The sequence below is a fragment of the Mytilus californianus genome, unplaced genomic scaffold (genome assembly GCF_021869535.1).
Source record: "Mytilus californianus isolate M0D057914Y unplaced genomic scaffold, xbMytCali1.0.p SCAF_8, whole genome shotgun sequence".
Classification (NCBI taxonomy): domain Eukaryota; kingdom Metazoa; phylum Mollusca; class Bivalvia; order Mytilida; family Mytilidae; genus Mytilus; species Mytilus californianus.
This window is the reverse complement of record NW_026262734.1, coordinates 78,056,424-78,081,423: the sequence shown is the minus strand read 5'-3', so window position 1 is coordinate 78,081,423 and position 25,000 is coordinate 78,056,424. Positions and strand designations below refer to the sequence as shown.

Sequence of the window (25,000 nt, the reverse complement as noted above, 5' to 3'; positions counted from 1 at the left end):
TGTTAATGAGGTGCTTTAATTTCACAATGCTTTTTAAGACTTCTATAAACTTACACTGCTGAGTCTTTTGTAGACAAAACATGTGTCTGCCATACCAAATTTTTTATCCTGGTTTCTATGATGAGGTCATTTACAAATTATCTCCCTCATTTATTAAGTATTTTAATGTCATTGTAGGATTGTGGTCAACCCTTTGGAGGAAGGAGTTTTTTCGAACATGAAGGATTACCATACTGTGAAACTCATTACCATGCAAAGAGAGGCTCATTGTGTGCCAGCTGTCAGAAACCAATATCTGGCCGTTGTATAACAGCCATGTTTAAGAAATTTCACCCGGAACATTTTGTATGTGCCTTCTGCTTAAAACAGTTAAACAAAGGCACATTTAAAGAGCAGAACGATAAACCATATTGTCATCCATGTTTTGTCAAACTTTTCGGTTAAATTTTATAAATTTTATTTGTATACGTATTATTTGATATTTTGTATCATGTAGAGACAATTATATTTCTGTTTTACAAAGATTTTATTTGTACATTGAATATTTTGTGTCAGAATTTTTTTTACAACAAGAACGAATTATCATCGTAACATTTTTGTCTCGCCTTGATGGAGTCAAAAAGCGAGACATAGGTATGCTGTTTACGGTGGTGGCAGCGACGTCGGCGTCAACAATGTATTAGTTTGTGATTAGGTAAGTTCAAGGGGAACCATTAGTGGTAGGCAGATGTTAATTGGTGTTCAGTTGTATAAGCATTAGCACATCTCATTTCCATGGAGAATATTTGGCCCCGCCCCCTCAGTCATGGTCTATTTACTTTGAAACTTTTGCTTAGTTTACATGTATTAGTTTGTGATTAGATCAGTTTAAGATGAACTGCTAATGTTAAGTCAATGATATTTGGTATGCAGATTTATTGGCATTTGCAAGTATCCTTTCCATGGAGATTATATAGCCCCACCCCTGATCATGGTTAATTGACTTTGAAACTTTTACATAGTTTACAAGTTAATGTTTGTGTTTAGGTTTGTTGAAAGGGAACGACTTATGATAAGTCAATGGTATTTGGTATGCAGTTGTATTAGCATTGGCACATCTCATTTCATGGAGATTGTTTAGCCATGTACTTTCAGTCATGGTTCCTCGACTTTGAATATTTGCATAACTTACATGTTAAAGTATTGCTATTTTAATTTCAACATTTGCATTATCAAAATTACAAAAAGGCGAGACATATCTCTGTGATAACAGTTTATTTCTAATTCACCATAGAAAAGTCATACTCACTGAATAGTAATTTCATTGTTGTTTCTATGATATTTATTCAATTTTTGTTTGTATGCTGGATGTTAAAGCAAGAAAAAATCACTCAATTTTTTTTGTTTGAATAAATTCAGAAATTTGACAAGGATATCCAGACTTCATCTCTTTATTTCTATTTTCCATTTACCTTATAAATCAAGTATCACACTCATATATTTTACATCCAATGGCATTTTACGATGATTTGTTTTAATTAAGTTGGGGTTTGAAGTGGGAGCTCTAATTGGTTTCCTCAACTGTTAAATTTTCAGTGTATAAAGTTTATAGTAGTGTAAATGTATGAAAGGAGAGGAAATAACATTTAATCTGAAGTGTTTATTAAAAATCATTCTGGCCATTTTGAGTAAAAAAATCTCTAAAAAGGTTACCACTTAAACAAGTGGCAATTCTGTGTTATTAACTGGCTTTGTACAGGCACTTTACAATTAAAAACAAATTAAACTCCACTTTATTACAGAGGTTACTTCTAGATTTTTAAAAATTTCTTGTCCACAGCAACAAATATTCCATAAACAAGTATCATGTAAATAGCAATCATTTCATGTTTTTTCCAAGTGCAGTTCTTAGACACTCATTCACAGTTCCAATAATGTATGCATCCTGAAATTTTTTTTAAAAATACTGAAGAAGGTGCAATAGTTTAGTAATCTTGAACTGGATATTTTAAATTCTTATTTCGTCATTCAATTCTTTTGTACCACAGATACAAATAAATATAAGTCATACTTCTAGTGATTAGGAATAGAATGCTCGCCTTTTGCACGTTTTATACCCAAAAAAAATATTTTGAATAGAAAGATTTTAAACTTGGATTTTCCTATGAGTTGAATGTTTTGTTTTCTTTGTGTATGTACTGAGATTTCTTTGTGTATGTACTGAGATTTCTTTGTGTATGTACTGAGATTTCTTTGTGTATGTACTGAGATTTCTTTGTGTATGTACTGAGATTTCTTTGTGTATGTACTGAGATGTATAAAAGTATTTGTCTTTGCATATAAATTGTTTTTGATGTTATATATCTGTTCAACACCCTATGTATTTATTGTTCAAAGGGGTGCTCTATGCATTTACATTATGTTACATTAATCTTGGCTATTCCATTGGAATTTATCTTAGGAGTACTGGCAATGCTAGTTGGTTATTTACTGTAGCTAGGCTACAAAGGGGAGATAATTCAAATGCTAAAAGGGGATTAATTTTTTTGCTTTTACACAATTTAGCAGAAAATATTCTGTTATAAAATAATTTAATAAGTACTTTTTATCTAACATTAAATTGGAAAAAGTTAAAATTTTATCATTTTATCAATTCAAACCAGCTCAAGAAATGTTTTGAAACTTTGAATATAATAAGTATTTTGCAGAAGTTGTAACTTTCTGTATGAAACAATGGATGTCTTTGCAAGGCACATCAAAAAAATCTGAAAATTCACTTAGACTTTGGATAAAAAAAAATCAATGAATACATAAATTGGAATGACCGTTATCTACCTAAAACCAGTTATAAAAGGGAGATAATTTAAAATTCTTTACATTGTCTCTAATAATTTTTTTTCTGCACTTCTAATGAAAAAAGCTTATGGCAGATTTTAATAAAATGGGATAATTTGGTTTTCTTATTACTTGAAACAGTAGCTTTTTATATATTTTGATTATTTTTGATATGGTGTTTTGGATTTAAATCAACTAAACCACAGTGTTTTTACATATAAACAACACATTTTATATAAATATTTTGTGGTTCTTGCATGCATTCGATATTTCACAAAAATAGCAATTTTGTAACTTTTGAAAAAAAAAACTTGTTGTAGATATTGAACTTATGCATATAATTGACCAGTGGAACTTGAATCAAAACTGTCCAAACCAAATAAATTACTAAGCTGAAGAGCAAATCAATCAACTTGTTGAATATATATCATCTTTGACATTAAAATCTCAGTGAATAGGCCTAGTAAAAATGGAATGACTTGACCATGAAGACTTTGCTAACACCTATCACACAATTAAACACAAACATTTTGTATTTACATGATTTTGTAAACATGCATTTTTAGCCCAAAATTTTTTTCGAATCCCTTATAAACAAATGATAAAGAAAATGAAAAATTGAGAAACACATAACAACATTGATCTTATAGGTCTTTAACTAGTAAGTTGCATCATAGCTATTTATAGTTTCATTTTGTGTATTTTATGTTCATCTTGACTAGAAATCATTTTAAATGTGATTGCTTGAAGAAGGATGGAGATGTTCATTTCTTTGTAAACAAGAATTATGAAATTTATTAAATAAATTTCATATAATATTTATGTTGTATAAGATTTATCTGATGGTCATATATTTTTATCATTCATAGCTTACAGCTTACAAGAGGGTCTGGATGGGGTTTACAGAATAGAGAATAATGGGCAAAATGTGCAGAATTAAGGGCTAAAAAAATAAAGAATAGAGAATAATGGGATGCTAAAATATATAGAAAAGAGAATAACCTGCAAATTTCATAAAGAATAGAGAAAGATTGCCTAAAAAATTAAAGAATACAGAAATGAAGAACCCCCCCCCCCCCCCCCCAATCCACACCCTCTTACAACAAGTGTTGAAGGGTTGCTGTCATGTTGACTTTGACTTTTTATCTATCTATTGCTCTCGTGCATTATTTACTGTTTTTTTTCATGTAACTACGATTCAATATTTAAAATTTTACAAGAATGAACATATTTAAAAATGATAGGAACTCCACTCTGAACATTTTTGATTGGACAAAACTTGTAGTTAAAGAGGTGGAGTCTGTACAGTGTTAGGACTGAAGTTTGACTATGGAATAATAGAAATACTAAAATGAATACATGCAGTGTTCTCCCCAGTATTTTTAACTAGTACTCAGAAAGCCAAACATGATCATCAAAACCAAAAAGAGGCTAAGCAGAACAACCTAATTCATGGCTAGCTTTCATTAAGGATGTTGTGACTTTAGTTTTAACAAAGATACTGTTATTTCAGAAATTAATGTGTGCATTTATTATTGTGAATCCTTGTGACCACTGGCAAAAACTCTTAAGATCTAATAAATGTGATTGCAAAAATTTAATAACGGTAAATCACTTCTGATATTATGAATACGATTCTTTATTATTGCGAACCTGATACTGTTGCATTTTTCGCATGAATAAAAACATTGAAATAATTTCTAAATTATATTATATAATTTTTTTTAACTGATGAACGAAAGGAATGCATCATTTTGTAAAAATATGAATGTTTTTCTGGAATGGAAATTGCCTGCTGCTGGTCTCTGCTGCATGTATATTGATTATTTTGCGTACATTTTGTATCATTTTGATAATTTGATTGGTTAATCATTTTATAAGAAAAAATCATGTTTATGATTACAAAGTATGAATAATTTTTTATACAATAACTTATTTTTATAGTAGCAATCAGTATTATGTTGGAAATGAATTTTCATATTCATAAATATCATTATTTATCAATGATCAGATTGATAAAAATTATATGTTTCAATATAAGGCTATGTCTTTCTAAGATATTACCTTAAAATCTGTTTCTTTGGTGATTGCACCAAAATAAATAGTGACCTCAGCCTCAAACCTCAGTCAGTATTGATTTTTGATCAATTTGACCCTCATAATTTAGTTTTACAAAGAACTTTTATAGCAATATTGAGATCACCTAATTAAGTTATTAAAATAATGACATCACAAATGAATATATATTAAGACTTTATTTTTATTTCACGATTTATGGACAGTTTGTTAAATCTTAAATTAATTTAAGTGCCTTTATTGTTAGTTTTTTGTAAGACTTCTTAGATTACATTGTAAAAGTTGTTTCAGGACTTACCAGGCAAGCATATGTTTCATTTTTTCATTGATATCTTGAATGTCATCTAACCACTATTGAACAATATCTTGTTTATTTGCTGTTAACCTGGTGACATTTCATTATACATTTATATTATGCTTTACAAATACAATATATGAATATATATTATTGCATTCATTTAATATTCCATTCTTATACGTACAGAAAAAAAAATTATTTGTGTTATACTAATTTTCGTGGGTTTTGTGGGTATATAAGGTGAACCACAAATGTACAACAAAGTAAAAATTCTCTTAAACTTTAAAGCAGTTTTGTCAAAAAAATGATTTGATTTGATTTGATTTTTGGTGTTTTAACGCCACTTTTAAGCACCGCTTTTGGGCTATTTCGTGGCGGCCAGTTTTTATTGGATAGGAAAACTGACAATCCTATTCAATTAAGATTGGAGTCAAGTGCACCCGCACGAGCAGGGTTTGAACTCACAACCTCAGTGTTGACTGGCTAGTGATTACAGTAGTAACTACTTAAACCACTCGGCCACCGAGGCCCCCTCAAAAAAATCAAATTGAATATCTATGAAAATGCAATTTCCAACAATCCACAAAAATAAATGAACCCACAGTAAATGACAATGAGACCTCTTTCACAGATCTATACTACTAAAAAAACAAGGTCCATTTTGTCAGCCGACATTACGTTAAAAAGACGAAACAAAGAATTCAACTTAAAATATAACTAATATGGGACAATGGTGTTGATTAAAAATTACACTATTCCCTGCTCTTTTGTTTTCCACATAATTAATATTACCAATAATTAATAAGTTCCTGGTCAAATCCAATACAGATACTAATGGTATATGTCACATGTACTTTCCAGATGTAGTAAGAAAACCCTGGACAGGTTCATACACAAATATTTTGAAAGCAGAGAAAACTGTGCACCTCATAATCAGCATGACTTTATTAGATGACAATATGAATTCTAAAAATTAGGGGTAGGTACTTTAATTCAGTCACGGACCCGTGATGTTGTATGTGTGTTCTAGTTTTAATTTAAATACATGTGTATCTAGTGGTTACAATACAGTCTTCAACAATGGAAAAGAACCTGTGTTTAACTTTTGAGCAAGCAGCAGTATAGTATGACATGCCCAAAATAACCCAACATGTAGTCCTGCTGTGATTGAATTCAACAGACAACAATAAAAAAAAAATGCCTTTAACTTTTGTTTCCATTAAGGGCTATTCCATTTAAAAGTACGGGAGAGTAAGAAAGGATTTTTATTTTTGGACATGGGTGGTGGGTCATTTTTGCTTGTATGACAATATGATGTATGTAAAATAACTTAAGAAAGTACAATATAAAAATAAGAAGATGTATACTGATTGTGGAGAGATTTTGGAAGTCCTACCTACCCACCCACATCCATATTAATGGAATAACCTGAATGACAAATATATTGATATGTAGTAAGACTTACTTGGGATAGGCACATTAACAAGGTGGGTTGAACAGGAAATTTAACCTCTGGTGGATAGTTTTCTTATTGGCAATCATGCTGCATCTCTTTATTTTTATGAGTTCTCGAACCTTTCATAGATAAAGAGAAACTGAAAACGGCAAAAAAGATCAGCAGGACAATTTCTGCAGAAAGGTCAGTTGACAACATTTAGGAGTTATTGCCCTTCAATGACGATTTTTACCTGTTTTGTGTGTGTTTTTGTTTTTTAACTATAGTAAATAGAGAGAAACAGTAAATAACAAAAATGATAAGCTTAACAAAACAAAAAGTTAACATGCCTAAAATCGTCAATCGGCTCTTTAAAGGAGTTGTATCCCTTGAGTGATGATATTTTTCAATTTTTTGCTTATTTGCCAGACACTATCGGAATATTCTTATTGCATTGTATCAGTGTTATGCAAAAATGCCAGGTAAGCAATACAAGCTTCTAGTAGCCTCTACTTTTTAGTAATGTACCACCAAAAGCATGTAGATCAAATTAATTAGGTTGTATACTCAAAACCCTTCACTTTTACAATACCATTAAATATCATTCTAATGTCTGTATTTGATTAAGAAAGCTGTTATCAAACCAAATTTAAACGGGTTCTGTAGAAAACCAGGACCCAGTTGTTTATCTCTTGATTAGATTTTAACCAAGGATTAACTATCAGAACCCTTGGTTAAAAAATTAACCCTATGTTATTTTCTGTTGCCTTGTGTAGATAGTGCTACTTTCTCTACATTAAAGAACTCTTGCACCATCAAACCTTATTTTCCAGTGGTAGTTCAGATTTCTACCCTTCACCTGTTAAACACACCTATTGTGCTATTGTTAATTTGTTCTCGTCATGAAAATGCATGCCATATTTTCCAACAGACGTTAGGCAAAGCAACAATCAGTTAAAATTGTAAGGTGGTATTTTATTACTTCTTTAACCAAAATTTAACGAATAGACTATTATGAGATTTATGAGGGTCGTAATGGGGGTACCTTCATGACGAATAACGGTAAAAAATCTTGCCAAATGACATCGCGATAAAACTTTAACCAATTTGTCGCTAACGGTAGTCCAAAATGACCATTTGACGTCTGACGGCAAAGGGCATTCATACCTTCATTTATAAAAGGCAAAGATGACCTTAGATAAAAAAAAATGGTTATTATGCCCCCGCTGTAGCAGTAAGTTTTACCCTTGTCCGTCCGTACGGCCCCTTTACAATTGGAAAAATTGCTGAATTTTTCGTTTCCATGCATTCTCTAAGTAACGTTTGCCTCAACCAAATGTTGTGAAACTTATACACAATGTTCAGTACCACAAAACACAGATCAAGTTTGAATTTTGGTGGCGTCACTTTAACAGTTCTAGAGTTATGTCCCTTTACAAATTGAAAAATTGCTGAATTTTTTGTTTCCGTTCTCTAACTTAAGTTTGCCTCAACCAAATGTTATGAAACTTATACACAATACTTATTATCACAAAACTCATATCAAGTACTAATTTGGGTAGCATCACTTTTACCGTTCTTCAGTTATGTCCCTTTATAACTTTATATGATATGCAAGCGGGGGCATCATCGGTGTCCCATGGACACATTCCCCATTTATTTTTTTAGCTCTTCAACTGTTTATGTTATTATACATTCTCGGCTTTCAAATATTCGGCTTTGAGCGTTCCTGATGAAGGTAAATCCAAAAAGGCGATTCGGACGCACGAAATTTACAACATGTTGTTTTCATTTTTTATAAACTTGGCAGCCACATGACCCTGATTAGGTATTAGTCTGATTTACAAATAAATTATAAAAAAGTGAAAAAGGAAAAAGAAAAAGAAAAAGAAAAAGAAAAAAAATATGAATAAAAATAAGAAGTTACCACTTGCTGTACCTACTGTACTGCGTTTGGTATTCTATCAAAATCATATGCTGTAATAATACATGTTGCATTCTCTATATATCTCTAATTAGCAAAATAATCATTATGTTATAGTTAACCTGCATTTTCAACATAAAATCGGAAAAGTAAAACCTGTGTCGTATCTGGTCTTACACGTTATCTATTGATTCAAAAGATTTATTTACTCTGAATAACATTTAAAACCCATTTTCTGATTCTTCGCACTAAGGTTTTCAAATCCCTCCCCAGGCATACATGGGCTTAGCCAAAGTTGACTCAACTACGTCACGTTTGGAATTTGTTTTTCTATGATCTTCAACTATAAATAATTTATTTATAAAAATAAGAAGATGTGGTATAATTGCCAACGAGACAACTCTCCACAAGAGACCAAATGACACAGAAATTGACAACTATAGGTCACCATACGGCCTTCAACAATGAACAAAACCCATACCGCATAGTCAGCTATAAAAGGCCCCGAAATGACAAATGTAAAACAATTAAAACTCGAAAACTAACGGCCTAATGTATGTACAAAATAATGAACGAAAAACAAATATGATACACAGAAACAAACGACAACCACTGAATTACAGGCTCCTGACTTGGGACAGGCACATTCAGAATGTGGCGGGGTTAAACATGTTAGCGGGCGCCCAACCCTCCCCTAACCTGGGACAGTAGTGTGACAGTACAACATAAGAACAAACTATATAAATTAGCCTTCCAAATGTTTTGATTAGTTTCATGTAGTCGAAACGTGCGTCTTGCGATCTAAATTAAACAACTGTCATACAAGTGGGAGGTTTAGCTAGCTATAAAACCAGGTGCTTGCGAAAATAACTATACCCAAGTCAGGAATATGACAGTTGTTTTTTCGCTCGTTCCATTGATTGATAACGTTTGATTTTTTCACTTTTTATGGATTTCGCGTTTTTGAATTCCCTTTGGAGTTTTTTTATACTTTTTTATGGTTTCGTTGATGAGTCAGTTTTTTCTTATGCAATGCATTAGTTTTTTCCCAGCACATGTCCTATGTATTTCTCTGTGATTTTATAATCTCCCAAAATAAATTCATTAATTTTGCGATTAATGAAAAAGGCAAATTTTAAATGCCTCCCACGTGTAGAAATTGAATATATTTTCTATACTTTGTAAAATATGAATTTGAATTTCTGGATTTTTTAAACCTAATTGGATAAACTTTCGATTTAAAGTAATTCCAATCCCGTATTATCCAATCAGAAGCCGTACAAGATTATATTCGGAGTACAATCTTAAAAAACTTGCCGATTAAATGTGAACAAATAATTGCGCTCTTGTAACCTTAAGTGTTTGCCATGTTCGTTGACATCAATGTAATAACTGTCTTTGCTGTACAAAATGCACTACGTTTTGTACCCTTCAAAATTCTTTACTTATCGCTGCTTTATTCTATCAATCTGATTACATTCAGATCCATCCTAACTCACGTGCTCGTATATATATAAACATACGAGGATAACGAAATCAAAGATCTATATTATAATTAGATTGCTTATTCTATCTATCTCTAATTAAAAATAATAATCATAATACTGTGTTAAAATGGCCTTTTTTTCAAAAGTTGAATTAAAATAAATTATGGTTAGTTTTGTCATGTCTGCAATGATTTAAAACAAAATTTAAGAAGGCAAACTCGCTGATAAAGAATCTTCATATCACGTTTAGTTTGATTTTTTTCAGCGGTCCATAAAAGTAGTGTTTTCATTTTTTTCTTTAGATCAGTATAAAGAAAGATAAGCGTATAATATTTACTGTAAATGTACTGGCCAAAAATCACCAAGAAAATACTATTCACAAGAAGCTGAGTAATAAAATCATCGCTTTATATTCAGCTCTAATTTGTACAGCAGTTCTCATGAACATTTCTAATCAAAGTTTGATTAAAAAAGGGGGGTCCCAAAAACTAGCTTCAACACGTCACATTTCATATAACTGTCCGAAGTCAGGATCTATCTCAACTTCTTGCTTTGGTTATATCTCCATTCATTTGTCATTTCATTCTTATATATATCTTTGATAGTCTTTATAAAATCTAGTCACAACTTTTCTTGACTCTGGGGTATTTAGAGCTTAAATTTGCATATTGTAAAGACGCTGGTCTATTTTTGCAGACCGTACGGTTCACCTTTTACATGCCAATTAGAAATTTTGAAATTTGTGTCGTTTGATTGATTTCATTATTTTATGAAGTTTAGCGGGTGTCACTTGTAGTGCGGTGACCACTGACCCTTCCGGGGCCCTGCGTTCACCACCATTATTTGGTGGGATTCTTGTTGCTTAGTCAATAATTTTCTGCTTAAGTGTCTTGTTGACTGATGTTTGGAATTTTTTGGTTTAGTCTGTTTTTCTTTGACATATGGTTTTGTATCGCCCCCTTTTTGTTCATACATTAAAGCACATGTGTACTGCTAAGAACGGTGACGGTGGCGCCATATGGCATGTAAAGGATGCCAAATTTTCAGCAAAATATCGACACTCAGTTCCCCACAAGAAAATTTCTTGTAACATTTGTTTATTTTATTACTTTTTTCTCATTGGGTCCATTGTAAAACAAGTCCCCCAATGTAGTACAAGATCATTGCTTCAAACAGCACAAATTGTCATCAAATGTTTAAGACAATTCCCTCATTTTTAATAAGCTTAGTATCAATTGGTTGAACAAAAGATCCATTGAAAACACTTACTTTATTCTGTGTTCTGGTTTGGTTTTTGTTTTTTGTTTTTCGTTTTGTTGCTTTTTGGGGGTGGGGAAGGGGGTTGCACATTTTTTTTTATGAAACTGGTCCCATATTTCTTTTTCAAATGTTGTCTTTTCATTTTTTTCTTTTAATTAAAAAAATATGTGTTTTTAGTTCAGATCCTTCAAGTTCCTAATATACTGTTTAACGATTGTATCGACAGGGTTAACATTTGTGATATCGCCATTGATAATATTAACTATTTTAACATAAGTCAGAGATAAAACCTTTATCATAAAACTATAAAACTGTGGACATGATAACAAATACATAATTGGTTCTGTGGTTCATTAGACGTCCGTCCACGTATCCATTGACCAATCTCGATGGTTTTGGCAGATAGTATTACTTTAGTGGCTAAAACTATATGGACCTTTATCTACGGTTAAAAAAGAAAATGGAATTTCATTGGTTGTTAAACACTATGTCATTCATGATATTCTCTTCGTTATCCCTTTTCATTTGCATAAGTTTCAGTTCGTCAAACACCGTCGACTCTGGAAATGTTTCCTCATACTCTTCCTGTAAAATTCGAAGTCTTTTCAAAAGTTCTTTCCCGCGGTCAGACATTTTTGCATATGTTTCCTTTAGAAAACGGACGGAATGACCTCTCAATACATGCATGGTTCCGATTTCTAGACCCTCTAATCTTTCAAAAAATCTAGAGGCTGCCCAAGAAGGGTGCGATGTCCTTGGTGATTTTTGTCGCATATCCATCGGCACAGGTGGAAATAATCGGTACTGACAGGCGTAAGACGCCGTAACTACAGCACCATGTGTTAATAAAAGTTTTTTGATTTTATTTGCGCATTGTTGGAAGAACACCTCATCGTCTGCATCGAAAACACAACCTTCGTACGGCGGAAGAAGACATTTATGTGAAGCGCGGAATGTTTTTTTGCCCTTTTGTTTTACGTTACTGTGAACAACCGTCGGCTGAGGCGAAGGAATGTGACTAATAATCGGCGAATCTGACTTTGACGGAATATTTGACCCATGTGCATCCATTGGGGATGGTGCCATGGATCGAGACATTTGTGGAACAGCTGAAGTAATAGGGACGAAATATTGCATAAGCCGATTATCCATCTCCGGTCTCCGGTTACTAAATGTTATATCGTGCATATTTGACGTCGGAGGATATCGATTTTTCACAACGACCATCTCATTTTCAGGATATGACTGGTGCAGGGAATCAGCGTAGTAATCATTTACGTAGCTTTTCGATGGTACTTCGTTTTTGCCCGCAATTATTCGGTCAGCACGACCACCATTTTGCGCTATTTCCATAACGTCATCTTCATATTCTTCCGAGTAATTTCCGGTCGTCGTAACATGAATACTCTTTTCTGATTGGTTGTCCGTTTCGGTAGCCCAGGTAGTATTCTGATTGTCTTCTGCTATTTCAGGCCATTCGTCGTCTGCTTTTGAGGCAAAAAGACATAGTTTCTGTTGTAAAATAAAACGGACTATCTGATATGCGCGTTTAACTGTTTCCTTGTCAATAATTCTGGATGGTAAATATGCGCTGTTATTCCCCATAGCAACACCATTTCTTAAAGCCGTCAGAATGGCCGACAACCTGGCAAGATGGCCGCCTGCTTGATTAATTGACCCAAAAACCATTTTATTATCGACATACATCTTCTTCATTCGCTGAAATATTCCCAGGCATCTGCAATGAAAAATAAACAACCGTAATTACAAAATAACATTACATTAGATCATGTTTGATTTCATGTCGCATGAAAGAGCCATGTCGTCTAACATTTTAATATTTTTTGTAAATATTACATATTTGTACTGTTTATTGTTTATTTGTGTTTGTTTTATTAGCAATCCGATTGTTTGGATTTTATACTAATAAAATATCTTATCTTATCTTATCTGGCGCATTCCATATGTCGAATAAATCAAATTTTAAGAACAAAAAGTGTATTAGACATATATATCTTATAAAATGTTCCGCAGTGCCCATTTTGATATGACCGCAGAAGTCGAACCCTCATGCAAATATGGACACAACATTCAAGCTATACACAGCTCTAAATTTGGGTTGTGATTAAATATTTGACACATCATAGGTTTCTGACACAGAATGAATGTGGCCTAAGAACTTAAAAATTTGAAATTGAATATTTACGTATTATGGTTAAAAATCAAAAATCTACTTTGAGGGAGGGTTGAGATCTCAAAAAACATGTTTAACCCCGCCGCATTTTTGCGCCTGTCCCAAGTCAGGAGCCTCTGGCCTTTGTTAGTCTTGTATCATTTTTAATTTTAGTTTCTTGTGTATAATTGCGAGTTTAGTATGACGTCCATTATCACTGAACTAGTATACATATTTGTTTAGGGGCCAGCTGAAGGACGCCTCCGGGTGCGGGAGTTTCTCGCTGCATTGAAGACCCATTGGTGGCCTTCGGCTGTTGTCTGCTCTATGGTCGGGTTGTTGTCTCTTTGACACATTCCCCATTTCCATTCTCAATTTTATTACATGGTTATATTCAGCATATCAAAGAACCCCAAGAATTCAATTTCCAAGGAAATCAAACAAAGTTTAATTTTGGACCCTTTGGACCTCAATGTGGATCAATTTCATACCACCAACTTGAAAACGTGGCCCATAATAAAAATTCTAAATTCTTGTTTAGATTCAGCATATCAAAAAGAACCCAAAGAATTTAATTTTTGTTAAAATCAAACTGAGTTTGACTTTGGATACTTTGAACCTTAATGTGGGTCCATTTGATACCGGGCCAAAAATCTAATTACGCGTTAAGATTCAGATTATTAAAGAACCCCTTATATTATTTTTTTGTTGAAATCAAACAAAGTTTAAATTTGGACCAGATTTGGACCAACTTGAAAATAGCCCCAAAATTAAAAATCTAAATACACGGCTAGATTCGGCAAATCAAAGAACATCAATAATTCAATTTGGATAAAATCTAGCAAAGTTTAATTTTGGACCCTTTGGACCTCAATGTGGACCAATTTAAAAACAGGGCCCAAAATCAAAAATCTAAGTTACATATAGCATATTAAAGAACCCCAAGAATTAAAGCCCACTGAAATTGGTCAAGAAATAAGCAATTTATAAAAAGTATTAGAAAAGTATTGTTTTGACCCCTTTTTCCTAAACGGTTAGGGCTATAACCCTAAAAATCAATCGCAACCTTCCTTTTTTTGGTATGGAACTTTGTGGTACAATTTATAAGAGACCCATGTACTTAAAACTCAAGTTAATGCCCGGAAACCAGAAAATCCTTTTTTCCCCTTTTTGTCCCCTAATCACTAAATGGTTTTGGCCATAATCCCCAAAATCAATCCCAACCTCCCTTTTCAAGAATAGAACCTTGTGGTGGAATTTCATAGAGATCCATACATTTATAAACAATTTATTGTCCCGAAACAAGAAAGTGCTTGTTTTTGGTTCCTTTTTGGCCCCTAATTCCTTTTACGGTTTGGTCTATAACCCCCAAAATCAATCCGTACATTCCTTTTGTGGTATGGAACATTGTGGTAAAATTTCATAAAGATCTATAAACTTATACTAAAGTTATTGTCTGGAAACCAATTTTTTTTCAATATACGAACTAGAATGGTTTCCCTTTCCTTAATATGTTTTGACGACTTCAGTATGTACATTAAAGAGATTTATCCTGCTGAACTGACTTTGAATAAAGCTAATACCAACAATGAACACTGCTCCTTCCTGGATCTTGATATTTATATCTTTCACGGGAAGCTTAATTCCAAAATTTACGATAAAAGAGTTGATTTTGCAGTTCCTATTCTTAATTATCCATTTTTAGATGGTGACGTTCCCTTATCACCATCTTATGGTGTTTATATATCTCAACTTGTTCGATTCGCTCAACGTATTTGATTTTAACAAAAGAAACCGCTGTATTATTGAAAATTTATTACACCAGGGTTTTCGATATCACAAACTAGTCAAAACATTTACTAAATTTTATCATCGGTACAAGGACATCATTCGTAAACATAAATCAACGTGCAGACATCTTATGCGTTCAGGTATTTCACATCCAATGTTTTATGGAAATATTCTATACAAAGCACAAAAATGTCGTCATTCACCTCAAAAGCCAACCAAACCTTTAAACAGACTTATTCAGAAGGGATATAGTTACGAAACTGTTGTCAGGTCATTAAAGATGCCATATTTTGGAACTAACATTGATTCACTCATATGGTCTTTGCATCGGATATAAACACATTTATTCTAAAACCAGTTGTTGGCATGATACGGGTTATGTACTATGACGGTATGATACGAAACCCCTAATGGAAGGGATTGTGCTTGATTTTCATATGATGAAGACATAAACTTTCAATCAGTTAAATTGAGGTCTGGAGCTGGCATGTCAGTAACTGCTAGTAGTCCTTTGTTAATTTATGTTAACTTATTATTGTCATTTTGCTTAGTTTCTTCTGTTACCTATTCTAACATCGGACTCGGACTTCTTTTAAACTGAGTTTTACTGTGCGTATTGCTGTGTGTTTGTTTAATCTACATTGGCTAGAGGGGGAGGCTTGAGATCTCACAAAACATGTTTAACCCCGCCGAATTTTTGCGCCTGTCCCAAGTCAGGAACCTCTGGCCATTGTTAGTCTTGTATGTTTTTTTTTTAATTTCGGTTCAATTATATGTTTCGGAGTTTAGTGACGTCCATTTTCTATGAACTAGTACACATTTTTGTTAAGGGGCCAGCTGAAGCCCACCTCCGGGTACGGGATTTTCTCGCTGTGTTGAAGACCCATTGGAGGCCTTGGGTTGTTTTCTGCTCTTTGGTCGGGTTGTTGTCTCTTTGACACATTCCCCGTTTCCATCCTCATTTTTATTTGATAAATTTTACTTAATAGAAGAAAAAATCAGCAGGGTTAAATTTAGTTATCATACAATGTTAACTGTATGGGGGTCTGGACGGGCTTTACAGAATAGATAATATTTGGCAAACAGTGTAAAATAAATAGCAATAAATATTAAGAATAGAGAATCATAGGCAAAATTGTAAAGAATAGAGAATAATGCTGTGCTAAAATATAAAGAAAAGAGAAGCAATGCGGTGCTAAAATATAAAGAATAGAGAATAATGTGCAAAATAAATAAAGATAAACTGTTGACACAGATATATGTCTCGCCTGTCGGCTTAAAATTCAGAATAAGACAAAGACTATCTGATGGATAGCGACATTGCTAATTAATTCAAAGTCGCTGGACCAACTAGTGGGTAGGGCCTCGAAATGGTTGACAAACTGAGATGTACACACAGCAATGTAACTTTATAGAAAATATTGTCTATGGTAAGTAAAGTTCCTATCAAACTAACTTAATCAGAAAACTTAACATTGAAAATGGCTAATTCATTCAAAGTCACTGGATCAATGCCTTGGGAGCAGGGTCTCAAAACTGTCGTCAACCTGATATGTATCGATAGTAATGCAACTTCTTACAAAATATCATTGATCTATCACCAGTACTTCCTATCATTATAATTTAAGCAGAAAACTTAACATTGAAAATGGCTAATTAATTCAAAGTCACTGGACCATGGCCTAAGGGGCAGGGCCTCAAAGTTGTCGACAAACTGATATGTACTGATTGTAATGCAACTTCATACAAAATATCACTGATCTATCACCAGCAGTTCATATCAAACGGACTTAAGCAGAAACCTTATTGAAAAATGCTAATTAAATCAAAGTCACTGAACCATGGGCCTAAGGGGCAGGGCCTCAAAGTTGTAGTCAAACTGAAATGTACTGATAGCAATGCAACTTCACAAAAAAATATCATCTAACTTAAGCAGAAAAATTAACATTCAAAATTGCTAAATAATTCAAAGTCACTGGACCATGGCCTATAGGGCAGGGTTTCAAAAAAGTCGTCAAACTGACATGTACTGATAGCAAAGCAACTTTATACAAAATATCATTGATCTATCACAAGTAGTTCCTATCAATCTAACTTAAGCAGAAAACTTAACATTTAAAATAGCTAATAAATTCAAAGTCACTGGACCATGGCCTAGGGGACAGGGCCTAAAAATTGTTGTCAAACTGATATGGACTGATAGTAATGCAACTTCGTACAAAATATCATTGATCTATCACAAGTAGTTCCTATCAAACTAACTTAAGCAGAAAACTTTACATTGAAAATGGCTAATTAATTCAGTCACTGGACCATGGCCTAGGGACAGGGCCTCAAAATGGTCGTCAAACTGATATGTACTGATTGTAAATTGCAACTTCAAACAAAATATCATTGATCTATCACAAGTAGTTCCTATCAATCTAACTTAAGCAGAAAACTTAACGTTTGATATTGCTAATTAATACAAAGTCACTGGACCATGGGCTAAGGGCAAGGCCTCAAAATTGTGGTCAAACTGATATGTACTGATTGTAAATTGCATCTTCATACAAAATATCAATGAACTATCACAAGTAGTTCAAACTAACTTAAGCAGAAAACTTAACATTGAAAATTGAAAATTAATTAATTCAAAGTCACTGGACCATGGCCTAGGGGCAGGGCCTCAAAATTGTCATCAAACTGATATGTACTGATTGTAAATTGCAACTTCATAAAAAATATCATTGATCTATAACCAGTACTTCCTATCATTATAATTTAAGCAGAAAACTTAACATTGTCGATGATTGAAAATGGCTAATAAATTCAAAGTCACTGGACCATGGCCTAGGGGCTGGGTCTCAAAATTGTCGTCAAACTGTTATGTACTGATTGTAAATTGCAACTTCATACAATATATCATTGATCTATCAACAGTACTTCCTATCATTATAATTTAAGCAGAAGACTTAACATTGAAAATGGCTAATTAAATCAAAGTCACTGGACCATGACCTAAGGGGCAGCTTTAAGTTGTCGTCAAACTGATATGTACTGATTGTAATGCAACTTCATACAAAATATCATTCATCTTTCACAAGTAGTTCATATCAAAATGACTTAACCAGAAAACTTATCATTGAAAATTGATAATTAATTGAAAGTCACTGAACCATGACCTAGGGGACAGGGCCTCAAAAGTGTACTGATAGCAATGCAACTTCACACACAATATCATCTAACTTAAGCAGAAAACTTAACATTTAAAATGGCTTATTTATTCAAAGAAACTGGACCATGGCCTATGGGACAGGGTCTCAAAAAAGTCGTCAAACTAACATGTACTGATGTAGCAATGCAACTTTATACAAAATATCATTGATCTATCACAAGACGTTCCTATCAATCTAACTTCAGCAGAAAACTTAACATTTAAAATTGCTAATAAATTCAAAGTCACTGAACCGTGGCCTAGAAGCAGGGCCTCAAAATTGTCATCAAACTGATATGTGCTGATTGTAAATTGCAACTTCATACAAAATATCATTGATCTATCACAAGTAGTTCCTATCAATCTAGCTTAAGCAGAAAACTTAACGTTAAAAATTGCTAATAAATTCAAAGTCACTAGACCATGGCATAGGGGACAGGGCCTCAAAATTGTCGTCAAACTGATATGGACTGATAGTATTGCAACTTCATACAAAGTATCATTGATCTATCACAAGTAATTCCTATGAAACTAACTTAAGCAGAAAACTTAACATTGAAAATGGCTAATTAATTCAAAGTCACTGGACCAGGGCCTCAAAATTGTCGTCAAACTGATATGTACTGATTGTAAATTGCAACTTCATACAAAATATCATTGATCTATCACAAGTAGTTCCTATCAATCTAACTTAAGCAGAAAACTTAACGTTAAATATTGCTAATCAATTCAAAGTCACTGGACCATAGGCTAGGGGCTGGGCCTCACAATTGTGGTCAAACTGATATGTACTGATTGTAAATTGCAACTTCATACAAAATACCAATGAACTATCACAAGTAGTTCCAATCAAACTAACTTAAGCAGAAAACTTAACATTGAAAATGCCTAATTAATTCAAAGTCACTGGACCAGGGCCTCAAAATTGTCGTCAAACTGATATGTACTGATTGTAAATTGCATCTTCATACAAAATATCAATGAACTATCACAAGTAGTTCCTATCAAACTAACAGAAAACATAACAATTGTTGACGCCGTCGCCGGAAAAGCAATCCCTATGTCTCGCTTTCTGCGACTTTCGTCGCACTCGAGAAAAAAGAGAAAAATTGTTTAGAAAAAAAGAATAAAGAAATGAAGGACCAATTGGCGGATCCAGGGGGTGTTCTGGCGGTTTGGAACCCCCCCCTTTTCGATTTTTTTTTATTATGTGAACTTTCACGTTGTTACGGTGGTTTGAACCCCCTTTTCAAAATGACTAGATCCGCGCCTGCCGACCACCAATCCAGGCCCTCCTGTATGGAACAACCACTGCTTATTACATCATCTTTGATATGCTGACAAATAATAACACTTCTATGTAAGACGTACTTGTTTTAAACTTTTCTATTTCAAGGATACAACTACAAGTATCGTATGAAGTATTTCCTAATAGGTCAATTGTTTGAGATTGTAAGATAACATACAATTTTTATCATCCATATACATGTAACATATCTCCATCACGTGAATAAATTATGGAAAACTTTGAGTTTCCGGAAACATTATTATCAAGTGCAATTAATGAGTCCTGTGAAATCGATGTAGATAGGAAATTGTTTTCGCTTTCATATTTATGTATGTGGAACATGTCATTTTCCCCTTCTTTTTTTTGGAGGGGGGCATGATTTAAAAATAACCAATTAGGTAAACTTTCAATAAATCATGTAGATACTGTAAATATATTCAATGACCTTATTTTCTAAAAGAAAATCGTTATTATGAAAATTCCGAATAAACAATTTTTATTTTTGAAGTTGAAATTAAACTGCAAACTTTAAATAGTTGTCAAATGTACCTGTTTTCCTAAAATAAAAGAGTTTTTCTCGCCAAAGGGTATCCTTTTTTTGATTATTTATAATTGTTTAACATGCAGAAGATTTTTTCCTCTAAGGAATTTATCTGGATCAAAATTAATCAGGATTTAACGAAAATCCAGATAAGGAAAGCTTCCTTTATATTCAATGTTGACGTCACCTGTAACGAGACACACACAGATACAGGTACTTGCATAAGTGTTTATCAATAAATATTTACCTAGAAAATTCGGCCTGTCCACCAGAATTAAATGTATAAGTCTGGTCACTTTGCACGCTGTGGAAATTTCTAACCGACGACAAAATAGTCTGCGTAGAATTGGTTTCCCCTGTTGTGTCTTTTGTGCTTTCTGCAAAGTTCTTACAGCAGACTATCAATGCCCTGTCAAACATTGCAATTCGATCCCTGTTTTCAAAAACGCAGTGAACATCAAGCGCCTGTATTGTTCCAACAAAGTTCATGTGTCGTCTAAAAGGGTTTTCCATACCGCATCCATATATTTCTTTAAGTTTTGCATTCGTGAAGATGTCTGAAGATTTTTCAATGGCATCTAAAGTTTCTTTGAAATCGTCAATAATGATCAAAGGGTTTCCATCTGAACATTTCAAAGTTTTATTTAAATCAGTTTGAATGTTGTGTTCATCAATCAGAGATATGACTTTGTCATCGGAACAACCTTCCCCTTCTCTATTTAAGTGTTCCATTGCTCTTATTTCTTTCTCCAACACGGCACAAGACTGTTTAGTTCTTTGTAATGCACACGTTTTGCGTTCTCCCCGCCTTGCAACTAAAAGACACATCAAAGAAGTTGGTTCTGTCCAATCAGAATCGATTTTAACGGTTGCCTTGGTACCCATGAAATGAGCAACAGAAATCAGCATCGGAAACAGCACTAGTTCCGCAGCACACGAAAGTTCTTCGCACTGGGATAAAACAATATTGTAACTTTCACTATCTAGAATACTTTTCCAGTCAATTCTAACATCTTGGGATTCTTTAAACCGTTTTAAATTTTCCATCTCTTGCAGTTCTTTAAGCGGCATACTTTTGATGTTTGTCATTTTTTGCTAAACCAGAAAATAGCAGCGTCAAATTAATTTTTCCATTGTGACAAAATTGCGTTCGCTAAATAATCTAAAATGGCGTTGACGAACTGCAGTGAACTTTGTTTAAGTATACAAGTATACTCTTATCACGGGATAATCAAGCGATAAATAGCTCTATATATCAAAATAGTGTAGCTGACCTAGATAAAAATAAAAGCAGACGATATAAGTCCTTCGTGCTACACAACGTCTAATCTTTGCGCTAAAATTAAACCTCGTAACCAGTGAACCGACGCGAATACTACCTTTTCGACTTATTGTTATGTACATAGCTAAGCTATATAGGTAAATTTATTACAGTACATGTATGTACAATTGCTATTGCCAAGGGGCGTAGTGATAAAAAAAAGTGTTTTCTTTTAGTATATATATATATACATATATATGTAAGATATTTGAAAGAAAATTAAACGGAAAAGAAAAGGGGGGATAAGGAAAATACAAAAATCGTTTGTAATTCTTAGCGGTACGTCGAAACCAAAAATAATGGTAGAATAACTACAATTTGGAAAGCTTTTCGTGAAAGATGTTTTATTAAATCAAATATTTTCTTAGTAACACGAGATTTTGACTGGATTATAATTTTTAAACCTTATGATTTTTACAGTGTTTTCTTTGAGAAACATATGTTGGTTCTTTTCGTAAATATTCAGTATGCCTTCGGAACATGCAAATATCGACCATGAAAATATTCCTATACTAGGAAGGTTTGGTTTGGATTAGTATCTGCCCAAGCATTCAACATTCTCTCTTTATTACTTTTATTTTTGTTAACATTCTAGACAGTTTACACTGTAACAAGAGGCAGACAAATGATACAAATAATATTTTACAATGGCGAACAAGATAGAAAGAAATATATACATAATGATGTCAGTTACTTCCTAGAGTAATAGTACATTATACCTAATTCTCTGTACACAAGTATACACATTAATAACACGTGGAAATCATTCAGAACTATAAAACTGGGATTTAAGATCGCCAGTCGAACAAATGTAAGTGGTGATAATATATCTATAATCATAGATATTTCATAAGATTTTTTTTGTGAAAATTGACAAGTTATTCAAGACTTTTACATTACATAAAGCAGTGGCGGATCCAAAAAGGGGGGGTGTCCGGGGGTTGGAACCCCCCTTTTTTGACGATCAATGCTTTTGAATGGGCACATATGGTTAAAAACCCAACCCCCCCTTTTAAAAATGGCTGGATCCGCCTCTGGAACAGCTGACCTTTCATTTTATATTCTGAAGGGTTTACAATATAGTAATTTTGGATATATTTATGTCTTAATTGTGTGACCTCGTCATTGCAACATACAAATAAGTAATGAAACTGATTTCCAATACAATTATTTTTACACAAGGAAATTTTTTTTTTCTTATTTTGGAATGTTATTCCATTGACCAGTTTCTATGGGAATTTTGATATTTGAATATCTAAGTTTGGTTATTTAAATATCTAAGTTTGTTTTGCATGCACACGTATAAAAATTGCGGTTTTTATCCAACGCAATCATAGGTTGTTTTCAATTTAGACTTGTTTATATTTTTTCGTTTGGGCTTGTATCATATTTGCCTTCAGGTTTTTATGATCCGTTCATCCTATTTCGACTCTTCAAAATTCAAGAGTCTATCCTGAATTGAGGTAAATTATATGGCCTTCCAAATACCGTTTCGATTCCTAACATCACTGAAGAGACATTAATTGTCGAAATCCGGATATTGTGTACTAATATTTGCACCTTTTGTTTGCGGTATACCATCTTTTCCGCAAGTTTATTGTTTTCTGTTTGGTATTAAATTAATAGTTAAGATCCATTTTGTTACATCTGGTGATCCGTTTATTTGGCAATCGCCAATGGCAGTCAGCAGGGTTTGAGAACGTCCGTTGTTCGACCTGCTAGTCAAATGCGTTTTGTTAAAATATACTTTTTCAGTCTTTTGGTCTTTTGAAAAATGTTGTTTGCGCTGTATTTAGACCCCTCTACCAAGAAATTTGCTTTGCATGCACACGTATAAAAATTGCGGTTTTTATCCAATGCAATCATAGGCTTGAACGTTGTTTTCAATTTAGACTTGTTTATAAGTTTGGTTATATATATATATTCTATTTTCTCTTTTCTTAATAAGTAATTTTCTAAGCGTGTTTAAACATTAAATAATATCCACCTCTTGTGAGGAGTTTTCAGCATCACTAAACCACTTTTGAATGAACTGGTCTTGCAAAATTTGCTTCACATATATTTTGATGTCAACACATCTTAAAATACACTGATTGTTCCATACACAACTCAAACCTGTGTTTTCTAATGTAGATTTTATAAAATTAATCCACTTAAAAACAAAATTTCCAGAATTATGCGTGTTATAAAAAAATTGGTATAATAATCCTGATAATTTTGTGCTGTTCAATAATAATTTTGACCAGAATGATAACATTGGTAATCGTACTTTATTTTCCAATGGATATCTGCCAATTTCATCGTACAACATGAAATTAATTTCAGTTGTAAATCAATAGGGATATATAAATTTCTAATTTTTCTGTAAAGAGCATAGAGTGCCTTTTCTGCTTGATCTATCAATTTTTTTCTGGCATTTGGTAAATCTACCGTTACACTTAAAAATTAAGCCTAGATAACAGACGTTTGACGTTCGGTGACCTATAGTTGTTAATGTCTTTTTCATTTGGTCTCTTATGGAGAGTTGTCTCATTTGGGAATCATATCACATCTTCTTATTTCTACATTAATTGTGAAATACGCTTTGATAAACTATTGAAAAACAACCATATAGGAACACCAACAACCAGAGAGAATAAAGGTTTCTTACATTTATTAATCGAATTACGTGTATTTAAAAATTTCATTTCAAAAATTGAAATATGAAATAATGAAAAATTAATTGGCGTAAATTAAATCTAACTGAATTTGCCAATAATTAACTATTAATTTGCAACGCATTTAATATTGCTTTTATTACCGTTTTTTTTTTTAAGTTTTTGTTTCTCAGTTTTCTAGTTTTCGGTATAGCGTATTGTGTATACGGTATTTGTGTGGTCGTCATTTTTGTCATTGTGTTCTCTTACACAATTGGATTTTAATTTTCCCCATAGTATATTCCCCCCTTTTTTCCAGACACTCCGGCGAAAATGTGTGGTACAAGTATATGTCAATGAAACTTCAACCAACTATTCCAACCACATCTTCATGTTTGTCCTTTGAAGTTCTAACAACAAAATGAAGTATTTTTAACATGTAACTATAAATGATAAATGTTTTAATGCTGTTTAAACCTGATATATTGATAGATTTGGACAACTGCATTAGTGTCTATTAAAATGTTTATAAGGGCATACTAAACAAAAACCCAATTTATAAAATTACCTTTCAAATACAAACTAATTCATTTAGGGTCACGATTTCCTTCGATGCAATACATTACAATAAAAACATGTCATAAGTTGTTATAGACAAATTTTAAATTGCCAAAGATGTATGTGAAGTCTGCGGCCCGGTTCGTTATTCGTTATTTGATATCCATTACCCAACCGGCTGCTAGCAGTCGGTTCGAGACTC

The 25,000-nt window shown here is 33.0% G+C and overlaps 2 protein-coding genes across 5 annotated transcripts in view; one reads left to right on the top strand and one right to left on the bottom strand.

The window, feature by feature from the left end:
• The window catches only part of LOC127712762 (paxillin-like), a 54,485-nt gene extending 49,152 nt beyond the window's left edge, over positions 1-5,333 (top strand). For all 4 annotated transcript variants that reach the window (XM_052219378.1, XM_052219379.1, XM_052219381.1 and 1 more), the window contains one exon: positions 178-5,333. In XM_052219378.1, coding sequence (XP_052075338.1) covers positions 178-444 — 267 coding nt within the window. In that variant the 3' untranslated portion in view covers positions 445-5,333. The remainder of the gene's footprint in view (positions 1-177) is intronic.
• A 6,238-nt stretch (positions 5,334-11,571) lies between these two features.
• On the bottom strand, positions 11,572-21,540 carry LOC127711694 (uncharacterized). Its single transcript, XM_052217806.1, has 2 exons — positions 20,531-21,540; positions 11,572-13,032 (listed from the first exon to the last, which is right to left on the bottom strand). Exons 1-2 carry the CDS (start codon positions 21,370-21,372, stop codon positions 11,763-11,765), a joined length of 2,112 nt encoding a protein of 703 aa, XP_052073766.1. The 5' UTR covers positions 21,373-21,540; the 3' UTR covers positions 11,572-11,762.
• Positions 21,541-25,000: the final 3,460 nt, after the last annotated feature.